General features: G+C 41.9%; 1 protein-coding gene across 1 annotated transcript; it reads right to left on the bottom strand.

Moving 5' to 3' along the window:
* Positions 1 to 32: 32 nt before the first annotated feature.
* Positions 33 to 23,618, bottom strand: LOC140112589 (Fanconi anemia group A protein-like; the record flags this gene model as incomplete). The annotated part of the gene is made up of 22 exons (XM_072132574.1): positions 33 to 190; positions 600 to 666; positions 760 to 888; positions 4,092 to 4,165; positions 4,466 to 4,648; positions 5,323 to 5,419; positions 5,576 to 5,742; positions 5,823 to 5,922; positions 6,396 to 6,466; positions 6,546 to 6,661; positions 6,764 to 6,868; positions 7,224 to 7,300; positions 8,923 to 8,972; positions 16,229 to 16,289; positions 17,227 to 17,315; positions 17,903 to 17,962; positions 18,042 to 18,137; positions 18,330 to 18,440; positions 18,726 to 18,859; positions 18,976 to 19,117; positions 19,246 to 19,322; positions 23,600 to 23,618. Coding segments are annotated over 22 exons (2,183 nt in total), but the record flags the coding sequence as incomplete, so codon positions are not given.
* Between the last annotated feature and the right edge of the window lie 4 nt (positions 23,619 to 23,622).

The raw sequence follows: 23,622 nt of genomic DNA, 5'->3' as shown, positions 1-23,622 counted from the left end.
GTAGCTTCTGCATTCTCTTCAATCAAGCCTACCTGAAACACATGGCAAGTTCCCCTTGTCTTCTTAGCTGTGCACTTGTGCTCCTGCTGTCTGAGGACGCTTCTAACCTTTGATGGAAGAGGTTAAAAAGGAACGTCAGCCTGCCGGTGGTACCTGAAGGTGACTGACCAAGCAAATCACAGACTACTTCCTGAATGAGGCAGAGAAAAACAGCAGTTAAGAAACTGTAGTACAGAGGTAAATGTAGTTCTAGAGAGTCCTAAAGATCTTTGATCACTGTATATCATGCTATTAGAACCCTAATGATCATCTGTAACGCGTAGGGGGTCCAGCAATGAGTACTCTGTAGCACCACCACCAAATGAGAAATTATTTACTACACAAATCTTATGCCACATGCTCCAGCTTTTTTGCAGTTGCTCTCTTGTTAATAGATAAGGGTGATGAAAGGGGACTACTTCATTACCGGTTCATATACTAGATGATGAAATTCATTTTGCCACATTAATTTAGGATATAAATCTGGTAATGTGGTCAGGACGATGCAGACAATGGAACAAAGGTTCAATATTATCATCAATACAGCATTGAAAACCTACCTGTAAAAGACAAAGTATGTCAGCAATTCCTGTGCGGGATGGCAGACTGTCTGCACTAGCTTTATATCTACAAGAAAAATAATAATACCACTGCTGAGGTCTTACCAAACAGTATATACACACATTCATTGTATGATAAGAAATGTATGAAGGCTCTCACCCACAGTAAAATTCAAGCAGAGCATCCACCATTATAGAACAAGCAGTTTCCAAATCATTTCCACAGCTGCCCTTTGCAGAGAATTCTGGGAGAAAAGAGCAATTCAATGCCCAACGTTGGTATTCTTGTCTGCAGAAAGTGATACGATAAAACTTTAATAATCCCAAAAATGGGAAATTTTCGCCGCAGCACAGATCAAAAAGAACATAAAAGACATGAAAACATAAAAAGAGGACAGAAAAGTACATATCTATATAAACACCAATATAATAAATTACTGAAACCATGAAAAAGAAGAGACCCAATCTCAAAAAATATGCATACACTTGTTCCAAAGAACAGCTAAGAGCTACTAGCTACCTACCACCATTGGCAATATTAACCCCTTAGTGACCGCCCATACAGATTTCTCTGTTGGTCACTAAGGGGCCTTAGGCTAGGCCGACGGGTTTCAGCCTAACCCAAGTTCTGCGCAGGCCCCCCGTGCAGGGAAGACCAGTGCCCCAGCTGTCTTATGTCAGCCAGGACCCTGCTCTAACAGTCCGGATCAGAGCGGAGCTTTTAACCCCTTAGATCCCGCGGTTAATGTTGTGACCACGGGATACATGTACCTGGAGAGGGAGAGGGCTTCCTCCCTCTCCTCCCGGCACACCGCAATGTGATTCTCAGCTGTCTTCTCAGCCACGCAGCCGGGGACCTAATGAAGGTCCTCGGGTCTGCCATCGGCATGTGCCTGCTCGGTCCAGCCCCTGGCTGATACATAGGCTGACACTTCTAATGCACTGCAATACATGGTTATTTCAGCGCATTCACGTGATCACTAGTTCATATGATAGTATTGTAAAAACAAAAAGTAAAAAGAAAACACAAAATAAAACCAAAAAATTCATTAAAATGTCCCAAAAGCCCCTAATATATAAAACAATAAATAATAACGGGGAAAAAAAGTATAAAAAAAAAAGATATCACCACGTCCCAAAATTCCCAATCGATTAAATTGTAGAAATGATTAATCCTGGAGGTGAACCTCGTAACAGAAAAATGCGCTCAAATGTCCGAATCGCCACTTTTTTGCCTTTTCGCAACACATAAAAATTTTTATTAAAACGAATCTGATGATCGCGAAAATAGCAAAGAACGCGTCAGCTTGTTCCGGAAAAAATTACACCTTAGCCAACTCCATACATAAGTATGGAAAATTTATTGTAGTCAGAATATGGTAAAAGTAATAATTTATTGGAGGTACAAAAAGTTTACATTTTTGGAAAAATCTATTAACACCTAATAAAACCTATATAAATCTGGTATCCCTATGATCATACCGAACCAAAGAATATATTAGAGATGCTATTTATAGTGTACAGTGAAAGACGTAAAAACTGAGCCCACAAGAAAACGGTGCAAATTTCCACTTTCCTGTACATACAAGGGATGGAATATAAAATACAGTCACTAGGAAGTAATATTTGTTACGCAGAAAACAAACCCTGATGCGACTCTGTACATGGAAAAATAAAAAGTTATTGATTTTTCAAAGTAGGGAGCAATAAACAAAGTAAAATGTGGCATCAGTGGCAAGGGGTTAAAATGCCCCCTATACCACATGATAAAAAGTTTACGAATTCTCTGGGATAAGGGTTTGTGGTACCTGAGGCCACATTCACACGTGGCATTTTGATTGAGTTTGGAAACACAATCCAAAGGCTCCGCTCTTTGAATAATATAATGGGGTGATATTTGGGGGCTTTCTATTCTTAACAGAACTTCCAAAACCCCTATAGAAATGAAATGGTCCCTAAAATAATGTATTCTAAAATGTTCTTAAAAATTTGAGAGAATGCTATTCGATTTGTGATCTTTTTAGTGTCGTAATAAAACAAAAGGACACTTATAAAATGATAGCAACACTTAGCCGAGATATGTTAAATGTTAGTTAGTAACTAATCTGGGTAGTAAGACTATCAGTTTGCAAAGCAGAACATTTTGAAGTATGGAAATAGCTAATTTTTTAACATTTTTTACCAAAGTCACCTTTTTTTCATTGAAAAATTAACTTGAAGTACAAAATGTCACGGAGAAACAAACTTAAATACATTTGGGTAAGTTAAAGCCTTCTAAAGTTATAACCAGATAAAAATGGTTTTGAAAAATATGCCTTGTCATCAAGGCACAAATGAGCTTGTCACTAAAGGGTTAAATAAATTAATCGCAGCGGGAAGAAACAAATTTCTAAACTTATTTGTTTTGATTTTGCTGGAACCAGCTAAAGAAGACACTTCTCGCTACTCAATTACCGTATATACTCGAGTATAAGCCGAGTTTTTTAGCACAACTTTTGTGCTAAAAATTCAACACTCGGCTTATACTTGGGTATACAAAATAATAAACTTACAACTCACCATTCCGATGGCCCGGACAGCTCCTCTTCATCTTCATGCCGCAGGTCCGCGGCAGCTCCGTGCGCATGGCCCGCCCCGGCACTCAACTGTGATGTCAGCCACAGAGTGCGCCGGGCGGGCCGTGCGCACGGAGCGGTCGCGGCCCCGAGCCGGCATGAAGACAGAAGAGGCGCGGCCACGGAGCTGCCGCGTACCTGCGGCATGAAGACGAAGAGGAGCTGTCCGGGCCGTCGGAATGGTGAATAGTAAGTTTATTATTTTTTTTACCGGCAACAGGGGACTGGCAGGCTGTATACATAGCGGGGCTGGCAGGCTGTATACATAGCGGGGCTGGCAGGCTGTATACATAGCGGGGCTGGCAGGCTGTATACATAGCGGGGCTGGCAGGCTGTATACATAGCGGGGCTGGCAGGCTGTATACATAGCGGGGCTGGCAGGCTGTATACATAGCGGGGCTGGCAGGCTGTATACATAGCGGGGCTGGCAGGCTGTATACATAGCGGGGCTGGCAGGCTGTATACATAGCGGGGCTGGCAGGCTGTATACATAGCGGGGCTGGCAGGCTGTATACATAGCGGGGCTGGCAGGCTGTATACATAGCGGGGCTGGCAGGCTGTATACATAGCGGGGCTGGCAGGCTGTATACTGGGAGGCTGTGACCACTGCATTTCCCACCCTCGGCTTATACTCCAGTCAATAGGTTTTTCCAGTTTTTGGTGGTAAAACTAGGTACCTCGGCTTATACTCGGGTCGGCTTATACTCGAGTACATACGGTATTTATAGAGTGGGTGTGATGTAGAGCCCATGATAGACCTGAATTTATCTAGAACTCTCTGCAAATCCCTCCAATTCCATACAAATATGAATGTGCGTTAAAGCCAATGCAATAACTGGTAGGCACATGCATCCATTGCTTATAGCCATAGACTCACCTCTCAATGTCACATAAAGGATCATTATGTGAGCCCAAATTCATCTCCCACAGCAGCCAATCTCTGAAACATAACTGCAAAGGAGAACTGTTACTAGACAGGGAAACCTTTACTAAGCACTCAAAGCTAAATGATGATATATCTGACCACCAGTAAAGATACTCAGTGGTTCTGAATGTTTACCATTCAGAAGTAAAATTATAATGGTTTTACAATTATTTTAGGTTTATGCAAAAATGGGGTGCAACTCTATGTTATTACAGGGGGACCGCAATATCATCCCTTTCAACACTTTATAAAAGATGGGTGACAAGGCAGCCAAAATGGTTATCAATCAGGTTTTTATGAACTATTTGCAGTCATTGAACGCCAACCTGAAAAGCGTCAGCTGTTAGCAGCTGCTGTAAGTGACTCTGGCGCCACAGGCTGACTGCTGCTTCCTTCCAGTCTGTTGAAGGAAATATCACTGAGGAGCCAGGTACATCGGTATCCTCTTCCTCCTCCATGAACCCCTCTTCTCTGGCTTCCAAGATCAACCTGGGCAAAAGATGTTGCAGCTGCAAAGAGTAAAACCAATAAGACATTTTACAGATGCACTTTTTTCCACTGCCAGCAGAAACATTTGCATTATAACTAATGCTAGAGCAGCACGGTGGCTAAGTGGTTAGCATTACAGCCTTGCAGCGCTGGGGACCTGGGTTCAAGTCCCAGGGTCAACATATGCAAAGAGTTTGTATGTTCTCTCTGTGTTTGTGTGGGTTTCCTCCAACACTCCAAAACATACTGGTAGGATGATTAGATTGTGAGCCCCACTGGGGACAAAGACTGATTTGGCAAGCTCTGTGCAACGCTGCGTAATATGTGTGCAGTATGTAAATAAAGGAATTATTATTATTATAGGACCATGTCCTCTATAAAATAGAGGTCACAAGAAGAACCAGTACAGGATGCAAAACTGACATATCAGGAGGAGAGATTTAGCAGAGCTTGTGCACCATATATCAAACGCTGAAATTTTACAGTTCATAGCGTACAGATAGAAATTGCACCCATTTCCCCCCTTAAGCCACCAATAAAGAAAAGTAGGTGTGGAGGTGTCTGAAGAGGAGCAGTGCTCTGCCGTCACCAGCATATGATGAATGCGCCGCACGGGGTCATAACTGACATATCAAATAGCATTAAAGTTTTAAGCAAAGATCAATGCGGTCTGCCTAAAGACTTAATATATTACCTTACGCATGAATAAAGGGGGAATACAATCTAGCGGAGCCCCTGGGGAGAGCAGAGAGAACTTGCAGCAGGCATAGGAGACTGCTGCTGTGCAGAACCTGAAACAAAAGACCATGTCACAAATTTCAGCTACAGGAAAACCACCAACTTGTACCACTATGTACAAACACATTCTAATCAAGTGGTAAGCATAAAGTGATTTTCTTCATAGAATTATGGAGAATATGGTTACAAATGAGTTCTGCTGCACTCACCGGAGAATGACAGACACAGAGCTGAGACATTGGTTATTCAGCATCAGTTCCCAAAACTTTTCTAGTGCTTTAACTTGGTTTGGGTTTTGAAATGATCCCCGGCACTCATGAAGGTGAACAGTAAAAACAGCAAGTCCAACTACATGCTGATCTCTCAGAAGTCCTGCCTGAAATCCCATTAAAAATATACATATTTATATTCATTCACACAGTCATTATAATAACCTCTGTATCTAGTAAAAAGTACCTGCTGGCAAAACAGCTGCAGGGTCCTGCTAAGCACTGCATAGAGAGCCTTTGGATGACCACACAGCATCTTCACGTACAAGGAAGGCCAAGGACCCTGTCTGGACAGAATACAATCAAAGGAATATGGGAATTCATGTCCACGGCTTAAAGCTGTGAATCTTAAGCAGAGGAGGGGGAATGTTCTTCTAGTTTACTGGGGCAGCCAATATTGGAAGAAATTACAAGAAAAGGGAGCAACACAACTGTAACGTTTGAGGGTGAGGTCACACGTGCCGCTGGTTACCAGCACCCGATGTCTTGTATCGTTTAAATGTAAAACACTGGGTGCCGGTTAATGATCACATGTTTTCATGGAAACCCATACGAGATCAGACCAAGCCTGAATTGTGTTTATAAATGCAGTGCTATGGGAAGTGTGACCGCACCTTCAGCTTTGTAATTCAACTTTGTATTTTGTAGCATGGGAGAAATACAAAGTGCAACAACAGCTAGCACATATCAAAAATGCACGTTCTTGTGGATGTTCCCCACAAAGTAGTTTACTGGGACATTTAGACAAATATTTTACTACCTGTCAGGGGGATTGGTGCTGGAAGCCACCATGACACACTGGCAAAAGGATGTAATTATCAAATCAGCAACCTATGAAGAAGCAGCAATAATGTAAGCACCAGAGAAAGAAAAACAAACCCAAGAGCAGACACTGAAGGCTCAAGCTCACCAGCAGCCCTTGTGGCTCCAGCGTCTCTACAGATTCAGTGAAGAGAGCGTCCATGTTGACACTCCCCACTAGTGACCTCAGTCTATCGGAGATTACAGCCACCCGAGAAGAGATCTCTGATCGGAAAGACAAACACGTAGTGCATTCTGTTCATTAGACAGTAGTGTATTACCAGTTCATTTTTTAGATGCATTGATAGACATCTGCTCATTACATACCATCATATCGATTTGGGTCTGTGATGAAGGGTCTGAGCTCCCAAAGTGCAGCCTGTAACCTGGCCACAGGCTCATCATTTAGAGAAACCTGCATCTTCTCATTTCCTAGTGAATTAAATTTAGGATCAGAATGAGAAATATCTTCAATCTCAAAGAAAAACAGAAAGCTCCATGTTAAAAGAGAAACATTGGCAGGGCTATAGGTGGCATGAACGTAAAATGAACCAACTAGACCTGATGCTAGAGTAGCAATATTTAACAGTAAATATGAGAAAAGTAAGAGATCCACCAATAGCACCTTACTGACATCTTTCAGAGAGAAATTGCAAGAAAAGCCTCTACAATAAACAAAGTAAAAAAGAGGACCACAAAAATGGTAATTTATATATGATGACAGATGCTGACTATAGCATGTACTATCATATAAACCATAATCATATAAAGTAAATGGTGATCTCACCTTCCTGCTTCCGATGCTTCTCCAGTTCACACGCATCAAGATAAGAGCTCATCATTGGAAGGGGGATTTTATCAGCTCTATAAAAAAATAATTTTGGAAGAAAATAGGTCTTTCTATTCTCAAAAAAATATACAGCGTGGAAGGTAAAGGCATCTTAGCATCAGGTTTACAACCTCCCCCTTAAAACATCTGGATGGAGCCCAAAATGAACAATATCTACAAACTAATTTAAGAGAATAGTGGATTTGGTACTATGCACGTCACAATAAAAAGAAAGAACCCCTCTTTTGAATTCTATGATTTAACATTTCAGGATGTAATAAAAAATGGCCCTTATTTAACCAAAATGAAGACAAAAATGGAGAAGCCCAGGTATACCTCATGTATTAATAGCTTCTAGAATCACCCTAACAGTCGTCATTGTCTTTATCAGTTTCTCCCAATGTTTTGGAGGAAACGCTGTTATAGATCATTGACGTGTATGCCCATTCCTTAATGTACTCTCTTACGATCATGACACAACATTTCAATTGGGTTAAGTCTGTACTTTAAGCAGGCCTTTGCATCAACCTGGGTTATTTTCCTTTTCCAACATTCTGGAACAAATATAAGATCTTATCTGTACTAAGGATATTTTCCCAAAGTTTTGAGGTCTGATCAAGTGCAACTTTACAAACTGAAGTCATTTTCTTTTTAGAAATCTCTTATGGCATCTGTGTGACTTCTCTGAGCATTGCAGTCTAATGTGTGGGTTCATTTCCTGACAATAATCTCTACTGTCTGTTTAACTGTAATAAATAATTTTTTTCCCTGTAAAATGATGGATTGTAAATGGTTTGGAAATCGTCTTATAACAGTCTCTTCTCTAATATTTTAATCAACAAACTGACAAAACGTAAAGTACTAATACAGTCAGTGAATTTGTAATGATTTACCGGCAAAATTCTTTCACTGGATGTGGCTGGCCGCATCACTGCCGCACCATATATTTCCATCCTTATGCTTTTATACATGTGTTGATGATTGAAGTCATCAAGAGTATTTATTTTTTGTCTTTGTTAAAGGGGTCATCCCAAATTTGCATGTTGGGGAATAACATGCCAACTGGTCAGAGGGGGGACAAAGATAGGGTACCCTCCCCCCTGTGGTTAGGGTATAACATGCAAACCTGGGACAGCCATTTAAAATAAATAATGACAAGTTGCAATTTGTCATCTGTTGTATGGTGATAAATACAACAATAGAATCTGTTTTTCTCATGGCTAACAATTTTGAAAAAAATATAAAAGTGATATTTAACGTTAGAGTAATAGTAAACATACCAGTAACATACCAGCGTATGATGCCGCCCCTGCTCCTCCAGATACATGCATCTTGTGGGCAGCAGTGCTTGCGGACAGTTCTAAAATTGTGCTGTAGCCAGCGAACTGTAGGCCTGAAGGCCTGTATGTTCATAGACTATAACTATAGCACAGACGCAAAGCAGGAATGCCTGTGCCAGCCTGCCAACATTCACACCTCTCTTAACTGCAGTTATTTGAGGGTTTGAACACCAGAAAACTAGAGTACAAGTCCTGATAAATGTCCTCCAATGTGTTATTAAATTACAGAATTACAATAGTGCCGAGCAAAGATGGAATCATATACATTGTAAGCCCTATATACTGCACATTATTACACAGCCATAATTACCACTCACCTCCTTAGAGCATCAATAAGTAACATGAGCGAGTCTGGAGCCTCTGGAAGCTGTAAAGGACAAAGAAATCATTTCCACAATAGATTTGGAGTTTTTCTGCTTTCTTCTTCAACATCCAAATTTAAAGCAACATATACCATTCTACTAGTTTCCTCTCAGTAATGTACAGTGCATTCTTGCAGCACACATTAAAGACACACAAGTACAACCACACACAGGTGACAATGGAGATTTAAAGGGCAACCAGCAGACTTTAGAAAGCAGCTTTACATGTAAGGAAAATGGTATTTACTTAACGTTAATGGTTTTTCCTCAAACCACAACAGCACAGTGAAACTGCGAATGGCTCATTAAATCAGTTATAGTTCCCACCTGCTTCAATGTGTTTCAATGGGCCACACTTATCAAAACTAGTGCAAACTGCGCTAAGTACAGATTCATGAAATACATCACAAATTTTACATTCTTCTGCACTTCTAAAGCATTTTTTTCTGGTGCACTTTCTTCATGCTTTAGAATTGTGGCGCAGAATTGTGGATTCAACTGTGTACAAGAACGCCCCTTTCGGTGCACATTTTTTCTGTCTTGTCGAACACAAAACTGGGGCAGACGCTTATAAATAGATGTGCAAGTAGTTTGCACGTTCTTTCTAGTGCAAAGTGAGCCAGAAAACTGTGGCAAAAACTTTAATAAACGTTGGCCACTAAGTTTGAGTAAACCATAAGTTTCAAATAAACCATATCAAATAACCCAAAAGAGTAGGAAATAGGAGGGTTTGAGGAAATACAATTATTTGTAAATAATTGCCATTTACCCCTTCACCACAACAGTACCACTATAGAGAATATCAGGGAAGAACTTAGGGAGGGAAAATAGAGGAAAGACCTTCAACAATAGATACTTCAACAATAGACCAACCTATAGTTTCAGGAGAAAGTATGGAGAGGACTAGATAGCAGCCCTACTGAGCTGGTGCACAGAAACCTCCCTGAATTCTGCCCTAGATGTGGATACTGCAGATACAGGGAGGTATAATTGCTTGTAATCCATGCCAATCATAAGCGTGAGTCATTTCATGGCTTTGCCCTATTCCTACCCCCGAAAGGAAAAATAATTACTCCTCCTCTAAGGAACAGGACCATAAAAGGTATTAGAAAAGCACCTTTTAGTGGATGAAATTATTTGTGCTTCTCATAGGATGGATAATCTCCAAAAGATTATAATACAATCTCCTGTCTATAATGGACTCTGGAGGCTTCTATTAGGGGAGTTCTGGGTCAGTGTTTAACCCCTAGGGGACACTGCCTCTTTTGGCCTTAAGGACGCGGCCCCATTCTTCAAATCTGACCCGTGTCACTATAAGTGGTTATAGCTTTGGAACGCTATGAGATATCCAGGGGATTTTGAGATAGTTTTCTCGTGACACATTGCACTTCAAATTAGTTTAAAAATTTGGATGAAATCTTTTGCGTTTAGTTATGAAAAAAAACAAAATTTGGCAAAAATTTGGAAAAATTCTTTATTTTCAACATTCTAAATTCTCTACTTTTGATGCAGAAAGTCATAGCACCCAAATAAATTCATAACTTACATTTCCCAAATGTCTGCTTTATGCTGGTATGGTTTTTTAAGATTCCACATATTTTACTAGAATGTTATGAGGCTCAGAATTTAGGTATCATTTTTCAAATTTTTTGTAAAATCACCAAAACCCGTATTTAGATGAACCTGCTCAACTTCTAATTGACACTGAGAGGCCTAAATAATAGTGAGACTCGTAAATTACCCCATTGTGGAAACTACACACCTCAACGTATGAAAAACCACTTTTAAGAAGTTTGTTAACGCTTTACGTGTTTTATAGGGGTTAAAACAAAATGGAGGTGCAGTCTGCAAATTGTAATATTTTTTCACAATACACCCATTTTGGGTGGAAAATTAAACATTTACAATGGATTAAATGAATAAAGGCTCCACAAAGTTTGTTACCCAATCTCTCCCGGGTACACGGATACTCTATATGTGCTGGTAACCTGCTGTATGGGCGCACGGCCGGGCATAGAAGGGAAGGAGGCGCCATCCAGATCAGATTTGCTATGTCACATTGTACAGGCTATAATTTTTTTCTTTTTTTTAATGTGGACCTGTAGGGGCTTATTTCTTTTGCCACATGAGATGCACTTTTCTGGTACCTAATTTGGGGGAATCTATAGGCTAATTGGTGAGATTTTATTAACTCTTTGTTGGTGGAGGAAATGAAAATCACCACTTTTCAGGAAGATTTTTATGGTTTTTTTTTTTGGCTGTTTACCATACCATAAAAATAGTATATTATTTTTATTCTATGGGTCGCCACGATTACAAAAAGACCTCATTTATATAGATTTTTTATTTTTTTCCCATTTTTACGGAATAAAAAGTAATTTGGCAAAAATGTTGTTAATTTTAGCATCACCGTCTTTCATATGCATAACTTTTTTATTTTTCGCCTCACAAATCTGTTTAAGGGCTTATTTTTTGCGAGAAGGATTGTTCTTTTTAGTGGTTTTATTTTAGAGTGCATAACATTTTTTAAATCCCTTTTTAGAGCATTTTTATAGGGTATTAATTGAAAATGATCTTTTTTCTGGAGTTTTTTTTTGTCTTGTTTTTTACGGGGTTCACTTTGCGGATCTAATAACGATTCTGTTTTATTATGCAGATTGTTACGGACGCAGGGATACCAAATATGTGGAGGTTTTGTGTATTTTATTCAATTGTACTGAATAAAAACCAATTTGGAGAAAATCTTGTTCATTTTAGCATCACCATCTTTTCATATGCATAACTTTTTTATTTTTCGGCTGACAAATCTGGTTAGGGGCTTATTTTTTGCGAAAAGAGTTGTTCTTTTTAGTGGGCTTATTTTGGAGTGCATAACATTTTTTAAATTACTTTTTAGAGCATTTTTTTATAGGGTATTAATTAAAAATGATCTTTTTTCGGAACGTTTTTGCGTTTTTTTTCTACGGCGTGTACCGTGTGGGTCCAGTAACGATTCTGTTTTATTATACAGATTGTTACGGACGCGGCAATACCAAATATGCGGGGGGGTTTTGTGTTTTTGTGTTTTTTATACTTTATTAAGTGTTTTTATAGGAAAGTGACATTTTAGGGGCTTATATTTTAATGCATTTATTTTTTATTTATTCTAATGTATTAACTTTAGTGTTTTTGACTTTTTTTTAATTATACATACTTGAACTTGAACCAGTGATGCTCTGATCACTGGTTTAAGTTCAATACACTGCTCTACAATACTATTTTATTGTAGAGCAGTGTAAACTGTCTGAGCAAGCTTGCGCATGCTCAGACAGTTTACAGCCAGACCCGGAAGGGGTCTGGCTGCCATGGAGACCGGGCAGCTCCGGGGCACATGCCAGTCCTCGGAGCTGCCCAGAAGTGGATCGGATCCCCCGGTAAGCGGCACGGGGGATCCGATCCACAGCGCTAACACCCTTACACGCCGCGGTCATGTTTGACCGCGGCGTGTAAGGGGTTAACACCCGCGATCGGAGCCGGCTCCGATCGCGGGTGTTAGCGCAGGCTGTCAGCTGTACTAGACAGCTGACAGCCGCTGCTTCTGGTACCGGCTCCGTTCGTGAGCCGGTGCCAGAAGCAGGACGTTATAGAACGTCCCCGTGCGCTAAGCATCTAGCCCCGGGGACGTACTATAACGTCCTGGTGCGCCTAGGGGTTAATAGGACTCTGTCTACCATAATCTTCAACATCATGTTATTAGACTTCTTGTAGGTCATACTTGGTGTTAAGGTAGCAAAATGAGGCATTGTTTTCCATTTAACACCTTGGAAATCATATTTGCACATTTACCATAATATTAGCATTCAGAGGTTTTGCAGGAAAGGGAAGGATAGTGGATCAAAATGATCATCTGATAAGAACTAGAGACAAGCCCCACAGAGGAATGCTGGATTTCTGTACTGGTTTCTGTCCTGAGGAATCTGATCATCCGGGGGCGAGAAGCCAAATTCTTATCAAGGAGAGACCTAGGAGCTGAAATACCTTGCTGTCCCTATATAGTTCTATGAGAGGCATGAAAAGGTCTATTCTGGATGATATTGAAGCGAACTGGAAACCCCTTCTTCCTATCCAAAGCCCTTTCTCAAGTCTCATCACAAGCTGACCAAAATAGAAACTATCCCTCACAGGGAATCCCACACATCATCATCTTTTAAAGCAGAGGTCCCTAACAGGACCGGGCCGTTGGAGTTTATCAGCCGGTCCGCGGCGCCGCTGACAGCTAGCTCCGCGGCCCTGCGCCTGGTCAGAGCTCGCTCTGTGTGGATTTATAATGTTTTCTGCCATAGCCGTGACAGCTTGCAGCTCCTGGCAGAGAACATTATGCAGGACGGGGTGGGGCGTCGGGCGGGTCTTAGTGACGCAGCCCTCCACAGAACAGCATGGTACCTGTTGTACGTCACAGGGCGGGTCTTAGTGACGCGGTCCTCCTGCACAGCATGGTGTGTTCCTGACAGGGTGGGGCGGCAGGCTCTCCTTACTGACACGCCCCCGAACATGTTATGTGGGGCGTGCTGGGGCAGCAGACTGGCTTCAGTGACGCGGCTCCCGTACCGGTGTTCAGTGTGTAGCGCTGCTAAGCAGCAGCACTGTATACACTGACGCTCAATGTACAATGCTACTACTTAGCAGCGCTGTACACAGAGGTCCCGCCAGTATCCTCTGCATACAGTGCTGTCTGGTGCATATAGCAGTGCTAGTAGCAGTGCTGTACACTGAAACTGGGTTTTCTGCCATGACAACAGCAAAAACGAGATTACGGAGTAGACTGGACATAAGGAACACACTTCGGGTTTCACTGTCTCCCATCACCCCTAGATGGGACCGTCTTGTTGCAGGAAAACAAACCCAGTGCTCCCACTGATTCAGGGAAACAAGCCTGGTACTCCCACTCATTCTGAACCTATGGTAAGTTGAATCACATTCTCATTATAAATGTCATAATTATATGATAAGTATGCACTAAGTCCCACCCCTCCATAACCCCACCCCATATGACCAAAGCCCCACCCCCACCGGACCATGGAAAACTGGTCTAGCTTAAAGCCGGTCCCTGGTGCAAAAACGGTTGGGGACCTCTGTTTTAAAGCACTTGATGCCAATGGAAATTTTAAAATTTATTAGTTAAGTTAGTTTTTTGCTTGACACCTTCAAAAATCCATAATTTTTTTGTGTTCAGTGTACAGAGCTTAATGAAGGCTTGTTTTCTACACAATAAATTGTACATCCTAGTGACTTTATTTTATATTCCATGAATGTAATGGAAGGAAGGAAAAAATATTGCAATATGCAGAGATATTGAGATGAATATGCATTTGCCCCATATTCTTGTGGACTTCATTTTTACATGACAGCTCTACTTCATTTTTTGTGTCCATATGATCACAAGGATAGCACACTTCTATAAGTTTCAATAGATTAAAGCTTTTTTATTTAAAAAAATGCATTAGTTTTGCCATAGTTTGATGCCAATAACTTTTTCATATTTCAGTGTACAGACCTGTGTAAGGTGTCATTTCTAAGCATTTGTTTTCATTGCTACCATTTTGTACAACATTTTGATCACTTTTTACTCAAATATTTAGGTGTTCCTAAATGGTAAAAAAATGGCGATTCAGATATTTGGATGCATTTTTCCGTTACTGGGTTTAACAACGGATGACCCGTTTTTATATTCTGATAGATCAGGAATATTTGAAGGCTGAAATATTTATTTTCAGTTTGTCTTATTTTGGTTACCTTTTTTTTCTTTTACTGTATTTCTAGGCCCCCTAGAAAGCAAGTTATCGGCAAAAGAGATGGACGCACAGCTTGACGCCTACAATGTCCGGACTAGCTAATCCCATCCTGTGTGTTTCTGTTCCACAGTTCCAACTTTGGAAGACGTTTCTACACATCCCCTTGTTTTTTTTGCTTTGATTTCTGGTTTTAAAATCATGTAAAGTTTCAAGGGACTCGTATAATATACTGCAATACCATTGTACCACTATATTGCAGTATATCATAGAATCACTGGATTTTTAAAACAGCCTATGGCAGGCTCCTTTGCCGATCTTGCTATAACAGCTTTGCAACTCGTGGTAAGGGGCCCAGCTGTCATAGTAATTGGTCGGTGCCCTCCAATCAAAGGGCATGCTGGCTGGATCCAAGATGGCAGTTCACATGCCTGCGCTGATCATGGGTGTTAGCCACATAATACAGCGGACACCCACTATGTTTACAGTTTACAGTCATGACAGATGTGGTCATGGTGAAGGGAAAAAAAATATTTCGAAGTACTACAAAATCATCCATAAGGCAACACATTTCCAAAACAAAAACCACATACACATTTCATTAATATCTAAAGATTAAGCTCTTAACTGGTAAACAAGCTAATTTTTGTTTTACAATTTTTTAACTAATGGCAGCAGCTGGTCAACAAGAACCCATCCTAATCTATCTCTGTCTCCTCTACACTGAGGCATCCATGTGCCACTGATGCAACATTACCACTGTAGTCTTTGTTTATAGAGACTTATAGTGATGGGAGATGCCATGCTAGACTAAAATGGAGGAGAATTGTGAGCTTAGGTTTCTTTGTTTTATTAGAGCAGACCCTGCCACCAGTGTGTGTCATTTTTGGCCTACATGAATGTATTTTCCCAAAAAATGTAAACGTTTCTAAATCGCACTTAAGGGGTATATAGACTTTAAAGGAGTTGTTTCACATACATAGAGGGGTAATTTATGGCATTTTACTATTTAGGCCTTTCAAAGTCATTTAAAACCGAGTTGTCACTTAAAATGTGATTTTTTTTGATTTTCATGCAAATTTGAAAAATCGCACCTAAAGTTCTGAGCCTCATAATATCTGAGAAAAATGTGAGGACTCATAAAATAGCACTCCAATATAAAGAAGACATTCCAGAAATGGTAGTTATCTATCTTTTTGGGTATTTTTACTATCTGTCTGGAAAGCAAAACATTTCAAACTTTGAAAATGAAGAATTTACCGAATTTCTGTTAAATTTTCATTTTTTTCAGACGGAAATGCAAAACTTAAATTTTACAACTAACTTGAAGTACAATGTGTCAAGAGGAAATGATCTGAAAATCACCTGGATATGTTAAAGCATCAGATTCTAAAATAGAGAATAGTCATTAAGCTGAAAACAAGCGTCAGGGATAAGGGGTTAATATAAGAAAATAAATTATATTAATAATGAACCTGTTGACTTATACTGACCAGTCGCGGGGCCATCAGTGCAGTCAGGAAGCGAGATGTAAAATACGGCCTCCGGAAGATGCTATAAAAACCCAAAGAAATATTGTTTTATCCTTGTACATTTACACTCTACTGTAGAAGTGAAGGAGCTTTGAGACATTTTCTGAAAGCAGTTCTAAAGTGTGTTCACAGGACTTTAGCATCCCCGTTCTTATGTGTACACAGGACAGGCTAAAGATTTCCTTTATTACTTCATAATTCAGCTCTGTAAGGAGATAAATCTATGTAGTGATTTGATGTCCCATCTCTGCTGGCTTCCAGCAGCTGGAGGGGCCGTGCAATCACTGTTTACACAACCCCTCCATCACAAAAACTCCCATATCAGTAGTTGGAGGGGCGTGTAGAAGTCATTGGCAGTAATGAATGTACAGCACCCTCCATCTGCCGGGAGCCAGCAGGACATTGGAAGTTCCGAATCCTGCCGCCCAAGGCACAAGGCACACATTAACAAGGTATAATGTAATGGGTGATTTTTATGATACCCTTTGGGAACCTGAAGAATATCTCATGACAACTTTTCAAAGATGAAAACTCTTCCTCTAATTCTCAAATTCTGTATTCCTCACACAGAAGTATTTTTGTAATGTGGTACATAATTTGATGTCGCTAGATAAATACAGATTACTATTATTGCAGACAACACTAATATCAGTGATTCTTTGAATCCAGCATTAGTATGAGAGCAGCAGCACTTTTTGCATGTCTCACTCTGTAACTGCTCCCTTGCTTATCACTCCCCTTTTCTTAGGCTTCCATGGAAAGCATCAGCAACCTGATCTCTCAGAAGTGAAAGTAATGAGAGTTCATTTGGTATGAAATGGGATATAATCATCACTTATAATAAATGCTTGATATTTATTAAGGCCAATCATATGGGTGGCCCTAAATTGGTGTTTATTGAGAAAACCGATTTCAGTATCTGTCCCACAGAAGCCAAGCATGAAGGAACTTTCACCTACCTGGCCTCCATTACACTGGCTGGGATCTTGCCTGTATTTTCAAATATCTGTACAGCCTTCTCTACATCTTGTTGTGCTGGAGACTGAGTCTGCAGAAAAAGAGACACATACAGGATGACATTATAAACATTCTGAGATTCACTTAAATCAATGAAAACTAGACCATCGTTATCATTACAACAAGAGCTTGGCTTTTAATGTAAAAAAGGGTTGTCCAAGAATGACAACTGTTTACCTACACAAAGTATAATTAGTGACTAGTCCACAACCAAGAGAATGAGGGTGCTATAATACTCCTGTGAATGTAGTGATGGTCATACACATGCATATTACCCCTCCATTCATACTCTGCTGGAGATTGCAGTTTATTATAGAATGCAACCTACAGTAACATGAGAGCTGCACTAGGATTGTAAAGACCTCAGTACTGGCAGTGAAGCATTAAATATTCAACCTCAATTCACACATGTCAAACATTCAGCATCATTGCAGGTGCTAGGGTCCATACTATAGGCTGGATGCAAACCTGTTTACTTGTACAGTATTCCTCAATTACTGAGATAACTAGGCTAATGTAACAATTAGGAGTCTTGGTAACTCACTGATATGGAATCTGTAGAGGTAACCATAATGGTTTTCACTGAGCTTTTATCGCCTAGTTATAACTGTCCCCTACCTGATCTTTGTCAGTCCCCACAGAAAGGTCCTCATACAAGCCCATGTCTTCAATAGATACCTGTGGAAAGACATACACATACAGTGTAAATGATGGTAGTTTAATCAGTTTTCACTCTGACACCATTCAGAAGCCTTACCTTCATGTCTGCAAGCTGAGTTTTAGCCAAAGTGATATACTCCATTAACAGTGGGCGAAATTTTGTTGTCACAAAAGGAGGATGGAGTATGTGCACCTGTATGAATGCAAAAAGATTACTAAACGTCCACTTTTTTTTCCAGAAACAGCCCCACTCTTGCCAAGGGGTGGTACTCGGCATTGTACATAAACCTGAATACAACTGAGCTGCAATACTGTTTTCTGATCTTATGCAACAAATTTAAAGAACCAGACTGTTCAAGCACTATACGTAAATCTGTACACTCACCTTTAAGTATTGTGGTGTTTCATAGGGGACCAAATCAGAGAGGAATTTCAAAAGGAAAACCAGCGATTTCTTGGTGGTGTTCTGGAAAGAGCTGGCAGTGCCAAACGTACACTAACAATAAAGAATAATGAAATTTTATCTCCCATACAAATAAATGCTTCTTGTAAACATCTCACTCTTTACCAAGTATATGGGTTTTAGGGAAAGCTGTGTGACACTCAATATGAATGGATACATTCTTAACAGACTCTGGAATTGAAAATATGCCAAGCTATATGGAAACCAATGGATGAATCACTGAATAACAACAGTAGGTCATCTGGACATATAGGTTTCAAGGATGACTCGGTGTTAATGTCTGTCACCCAGCTTTACCAAACACAGAGGAATTCTCACCTTGAACCATTCTGTGTAGGACATGAAAGCAGCAGGTCCTTCTAATGCAGATTGTCGGGCAATGAGAAAAGCTGTGATTAGATACTCTAGCTCATATGTCTCAAAGGCTTGTGACAGAAGTCTGCTCAAAAGATCTAAAATAAAAAAAATTTTTTTTTCCTTTTTAGGTATAAATGATGCTAAGCTAATCATGATAACATTATAACATTCAGGTTGCATTTACATTCCATGTATTCCACTATTCGCTCACCTTTTACCACTTGTTGAGCCCCAGGCTGGCAGACAACAAGGCAGGAAACACAGGCTAGAACATGGTGCCAATTGACCTCCTGTGTATCCAAGACCTTCTGTATGCGGGAAGACAGCTTTTCAGCACTGAGCAACACAAAAAGCTACAATGAAGATAGAACAGAGAGGGGTAGATCCACAAAATGTTAAAGTGATCCTTTCAGTTCAGTCTCAATATGCAGACATCCTTGTATTTAGAGGCAACCGGAGAGGAGTCTGACAGTAAACTTACCTTTCTATACAAGTCTCTTAACAAAGGGAAAGTCTTCACAAAGCTCCAACTTCCCTGCAATCGTATGGCATCAGATACTATTCACAAAATGCGAGAATAGAAAGGTATTGACAACAATGAGATACATCAATATAAAAATGTGCAACAATTGAGGTGGACTTGTAAAAATATTCACTTTAGGATATCTTTTAGTTAGAAGTTTACAGGATATATAGAATTACAATTACAAACATCACATAATATTACATTTTGTAGTGAGAAATAGATGCAAACATACACTACTACTGGCTTTTGGGTGAAATTTATGGTAAACAAACATTTCAAGCTGCAATTATATTATGAATGTAGGGCATTTAAGTTGAACATAGAGTGGTGATTTCCTCATCCCAAACAGTTTATTAAAGCCAAAGCCAACAACACAGGTGTCATTCCATTTTTCTTGAAGTATAACCATCAGGACATTGAGGTTCTGGGGGAACAGAACTATAAGCCTTTACATAGCAACTCAACTCGAATAGATTTTTTATTATAAAATTCAGGTCTGGAGAAAACACATGCCACTCTATTTGAGGTACCCCCAGTCTCCATCAAGTATTAAATAATGATACCCATAGTCATCCATTCAGAAGAAATTAGGCCTGAGCTGTTCATGGAGAGACACAATGGGGCACATTTACTTACCCGGCCCATTCGCGATCCAGCGGCGCGTTCTCTGCACAGGATTCGGGTCCGGCTGGGATTTAAGATGGTAGTTCCTCCGCCGTCCACCAGGTGGCGCTGCAGCGCCGAAAATAATCTTAACGCCCCGGAATGCACCATCCCATAGAAGGTGAAGGTGAGCGCTCCCCAAGCGACACATTTTCGGTTTTTAAATGCGGCGGTTTTTCCGAATACGTCGGGTTTTCGTTCGGCCACGCCCCCCCCCCCCCGATTTCTGTCGCGCGCATGCCGGCCCCGATGCGCCACAATCCGATCGCGTGCGCCAAAAACCCGGGGCAATTCATGTACAAGCGGCGCAAATTGGAAATATTCGGGTAACACGTCGGGAAAACGCGAATCGGGCCCTTAGTAAATGACCCCCAATGTCTGGATTAATGAAGCCATTCAAATAAGGAGACACCTCTTTACCATCGAGTAGTTCCCAACACCAACGGGTTGTCTGGTGAGTTATTGATAGTTTCTTCCTTTATGTCTCCAATATTAGCGTGAATCGATTTTCATCAGTGAAGAGCAGAGGCCCACTAGTTCCTTCTCCAGCATAGATTCTGGCCCATGTAAGACAATAATGCCTGTGCCTGGTGGCATGGTCAGGTGTCCTTACAGGTCATCTAGCATACAGATCATGCTGAGGTTCTGAACGATCTGAAGCGACATTTGGTTGCCCTTAAATATCACTGGAGTTGTGCGACAATCATCATCTGGTTCTGCAGGGCACTGTTTACTATGAATCGATCTTAAGTGTGGGATATGGTCAAAGGACGTCCACATCCAGGTCTTTCTAGTCCAGTGGTGGCGAACCTATGGCACGCGTGCCAGAGAGGGCACGCGGACCATCTCCCCTGCTGTCTATATATAAATCATTAGAACTCCCGGCAGGCAGGAAAAGCTGCCGATCGCCGAGAGCTCCAGTGATCTCCTTCACTGAAGGCTGCGTCACAGCAGCAGGTCAGTGCCCACCCCTCCACTCCCTCCCCCTTCAGCCCGGGAACAGGAGGAGAGAGAGAGGGAACAGCGGGAGCATGCAGCAGCCTGTGCACAGTGAGTACAGAGGAGTGCAGCAGGAGGGCAGGAGTTGCTCTGTGTGCATTACACAGGCAGCAGGCAGGCAGCTTTGGGGCACTAAACAACTATAGGTGCTTATTGTTTAGTGCCCCAAACTGCCCTGTATGACACATGTCTGTGGCCACATATATTCTGCCCCTGGTCCAGTTCTCCTGTCACTGTGCAATGCTGCCAGTGACCCCTAGGTGCATTACACTGCCCTCACTGACAGCATGGCACAGGTGCCCAGAGCTCCAGACCTGTGTGTGTGTGTGACCACAGACATGTGTCATGTGGTGATTTGATGGTAAATTCACCTGCCTGATTGCATGTAGATTTGCTGTTCAGTGCACCCACCCTCCTCCCGACAACATACACATTACCCTACACACCCCCTGCCGAATTCAAAAATCCTTCATATTGCCACTGGATGGCGGTAGTGTCCCTCACCGGATGGCGGTAGTGTCCCTCACCGGATGGCGGTAGTGTCCCTCACCGGATGGCGGTAGTGTCCCTCACCGGATGGCGGTAGTGTCCCTCACCGGATGGCGGTAGTGTCCCTCACCGGATGGCGGTAGTGTCCCTCACCGGATGGCGGTAGTGTCCCTCACCGGATGGCGGTAGTGTCCCTCACCGGATGGCGGTAGTGTCCCTCACCGGATGGCGGTAGTGTCCCTCACCGGATGGGGGTAGTGTCCCTCACCGGATGGGGGTAGTGTCCCTCACCGGATGGGGGTAGTGTCCCTCACCGGATGGGGGTAGTGTCCCCTCACCGGATGGGGGTAGTGTCCCTCACCGGATGGGGGTAGTGTCCCTCACCGGATGGGGGTAGTGTCCCTCACCGGATGGGGGTAGTGTCCCTCACCGGATGGGGGTAGTGTCCCTCACCGGATGGGGGTAGTGTTCCTCACCGGATGGGGGTAGTGTTCCTCACCGGATGGGGGTAGTGTTCCTCACCGGATGGGGGTAGTGTTCCTCACCGGATGGGGGTAGTGTTCCTCACCGGATGGGGGTAGTGTTCCTCACCGGATGGGGGTAGTGTTCCTCACCGGATGGGGGTAGTGTTCCTCACCGGATGGGGGTAGTGTTCCTCACCGGATGGGGGTAGTGTTCCTCACCGGATGGGGGTAGTGTTCCTCACCGGATGGGGGTAGTGTTCCTCACCGGATGGGGGTAGTGTTCCTCACCGGATGGGGGTAGTGTTCCTCACCGGATGGGGGTAGTGTTCCTCACCGGATGGGGGTAGTGTTCCTCACCGGATGGGGGTAGTGTTCCTCACCGGATGGGGGTAGTGTTCCTCACCGGATGGGGGTAGTGTTCCTCACCGGATGGGGGTAGTGTTCCTCACCGGATGGGGGTAGTGTTCCTCACCGGATGGGGGTAGTGTTCCTCACCGGATGGGGGTAGTGTTCCTCACCGGATGGGGGTAGTGTTCCTCACCGGATGGGGGTAGTGTTCCTCACTGGATGGGGGTAGTGTTCTCCGCTGTATTTGCTCCTGCTTTGTGATGTTGGACTGTTTATTATCAGTGTGGTGATATTTATCTTGTTGTACTGGTAATGGTCATCATGTGGCAGTATTGTATGTCCCTTATAGAGTGGTATGGTGTGATTTTAGGCTAAATAGACGTATTGGCACTTTGCGATGATTACATGGACTTTGGTTTGGAGTTTGGGCACTCGGTCTCTAAAAGGTTCGCCATCACTGTTCTAGTCTCTCTGTGCCATTGGCAGGCTCTAAAAGAGATACTCCAAGCTCATCGTAGACTGGATGTAAGCTTCTGAGCCAAATCCAGACCGATGACATTCCGGCTTGATCAGTTCTTGGAGTTTATTACAATTTCTCAGTTTATTTTGTTCAACAGATTTTTGAAGATTGACCCCAGGTTCTCAATTGGATTAAGATCTGGAATTTTTCTAAATCATGGAACCAAAATTTCAATGTTTTGATCACTGAACCACTTGTAGCCCATTATGCTTGGCTGAAGCTTTCATTCATTGCCCCCTGATTGTTGGAAAAAGTGGCTCTTGAATGAAGCCTTTCTGTATTTTCATCCCATAGATGAAAATCACTCCCACACATTAAAGTGATTGTCCAAAAATAAAAATAAAATAAATGTTATATAAAAACAATAATCCTCCTCAATTAATAATAATTCACTAATTGCATCAGCAGAATCTGCACTTTTCTGGGCTTTCAGATTTCCAACCTCACGCAAAAGGGATAAGAACTTTATCACTAAGTAAACAGTAAAATAGACTTACAAAAAGCAGGGCAGAGTGTAGGGACGTGATGTCCGGCGCTCCGGGCTTCTAACTAATCACCCCAATGCTGGAGGGGGAGGTGACATGCACCCCACAGCACCGGCCTGCTTTTTTAGGCAATCCTGGCATTAAAGAAGACAAGTGCCGGGATTTAGATGAAGAGGACAATAGGTGAATATGTGTATGTTAGTTTTACTGTCCCTTAGTGGTAGATGTCCTTTAAAATTACTTTCTGCAAAGGCAAAGTAATCCCTCATGACCTCATTGGTGAAATATACAGATTTAGGTTTTCCTCCTTGCCTCCTTCATTAGAAATAACTGGATGTTACCTTTCAGTTTTGGCTTGAATATG

The sequence above is a fragment of the Engystomops pustulosus genome, unplaced genomic scaffold (genome assembly GCF_040894005.1).
Source record: "Engystomops pustulosus unplaced genomic scaffold, aEngPut4.maternal MAT_SCAFFOLD_926, whole genome shotgun sequence".
In the NCBI taxonomy this organism is placed as follows: Eukaryota; Metazoa; Chordata; class Amphibia; order Anura; family Leptodactylidae; genus Engystomops; species Engystomops pustulosus.
This window is presented reverse-complemented; position numbering and strand designations above follow the sequence as displayed.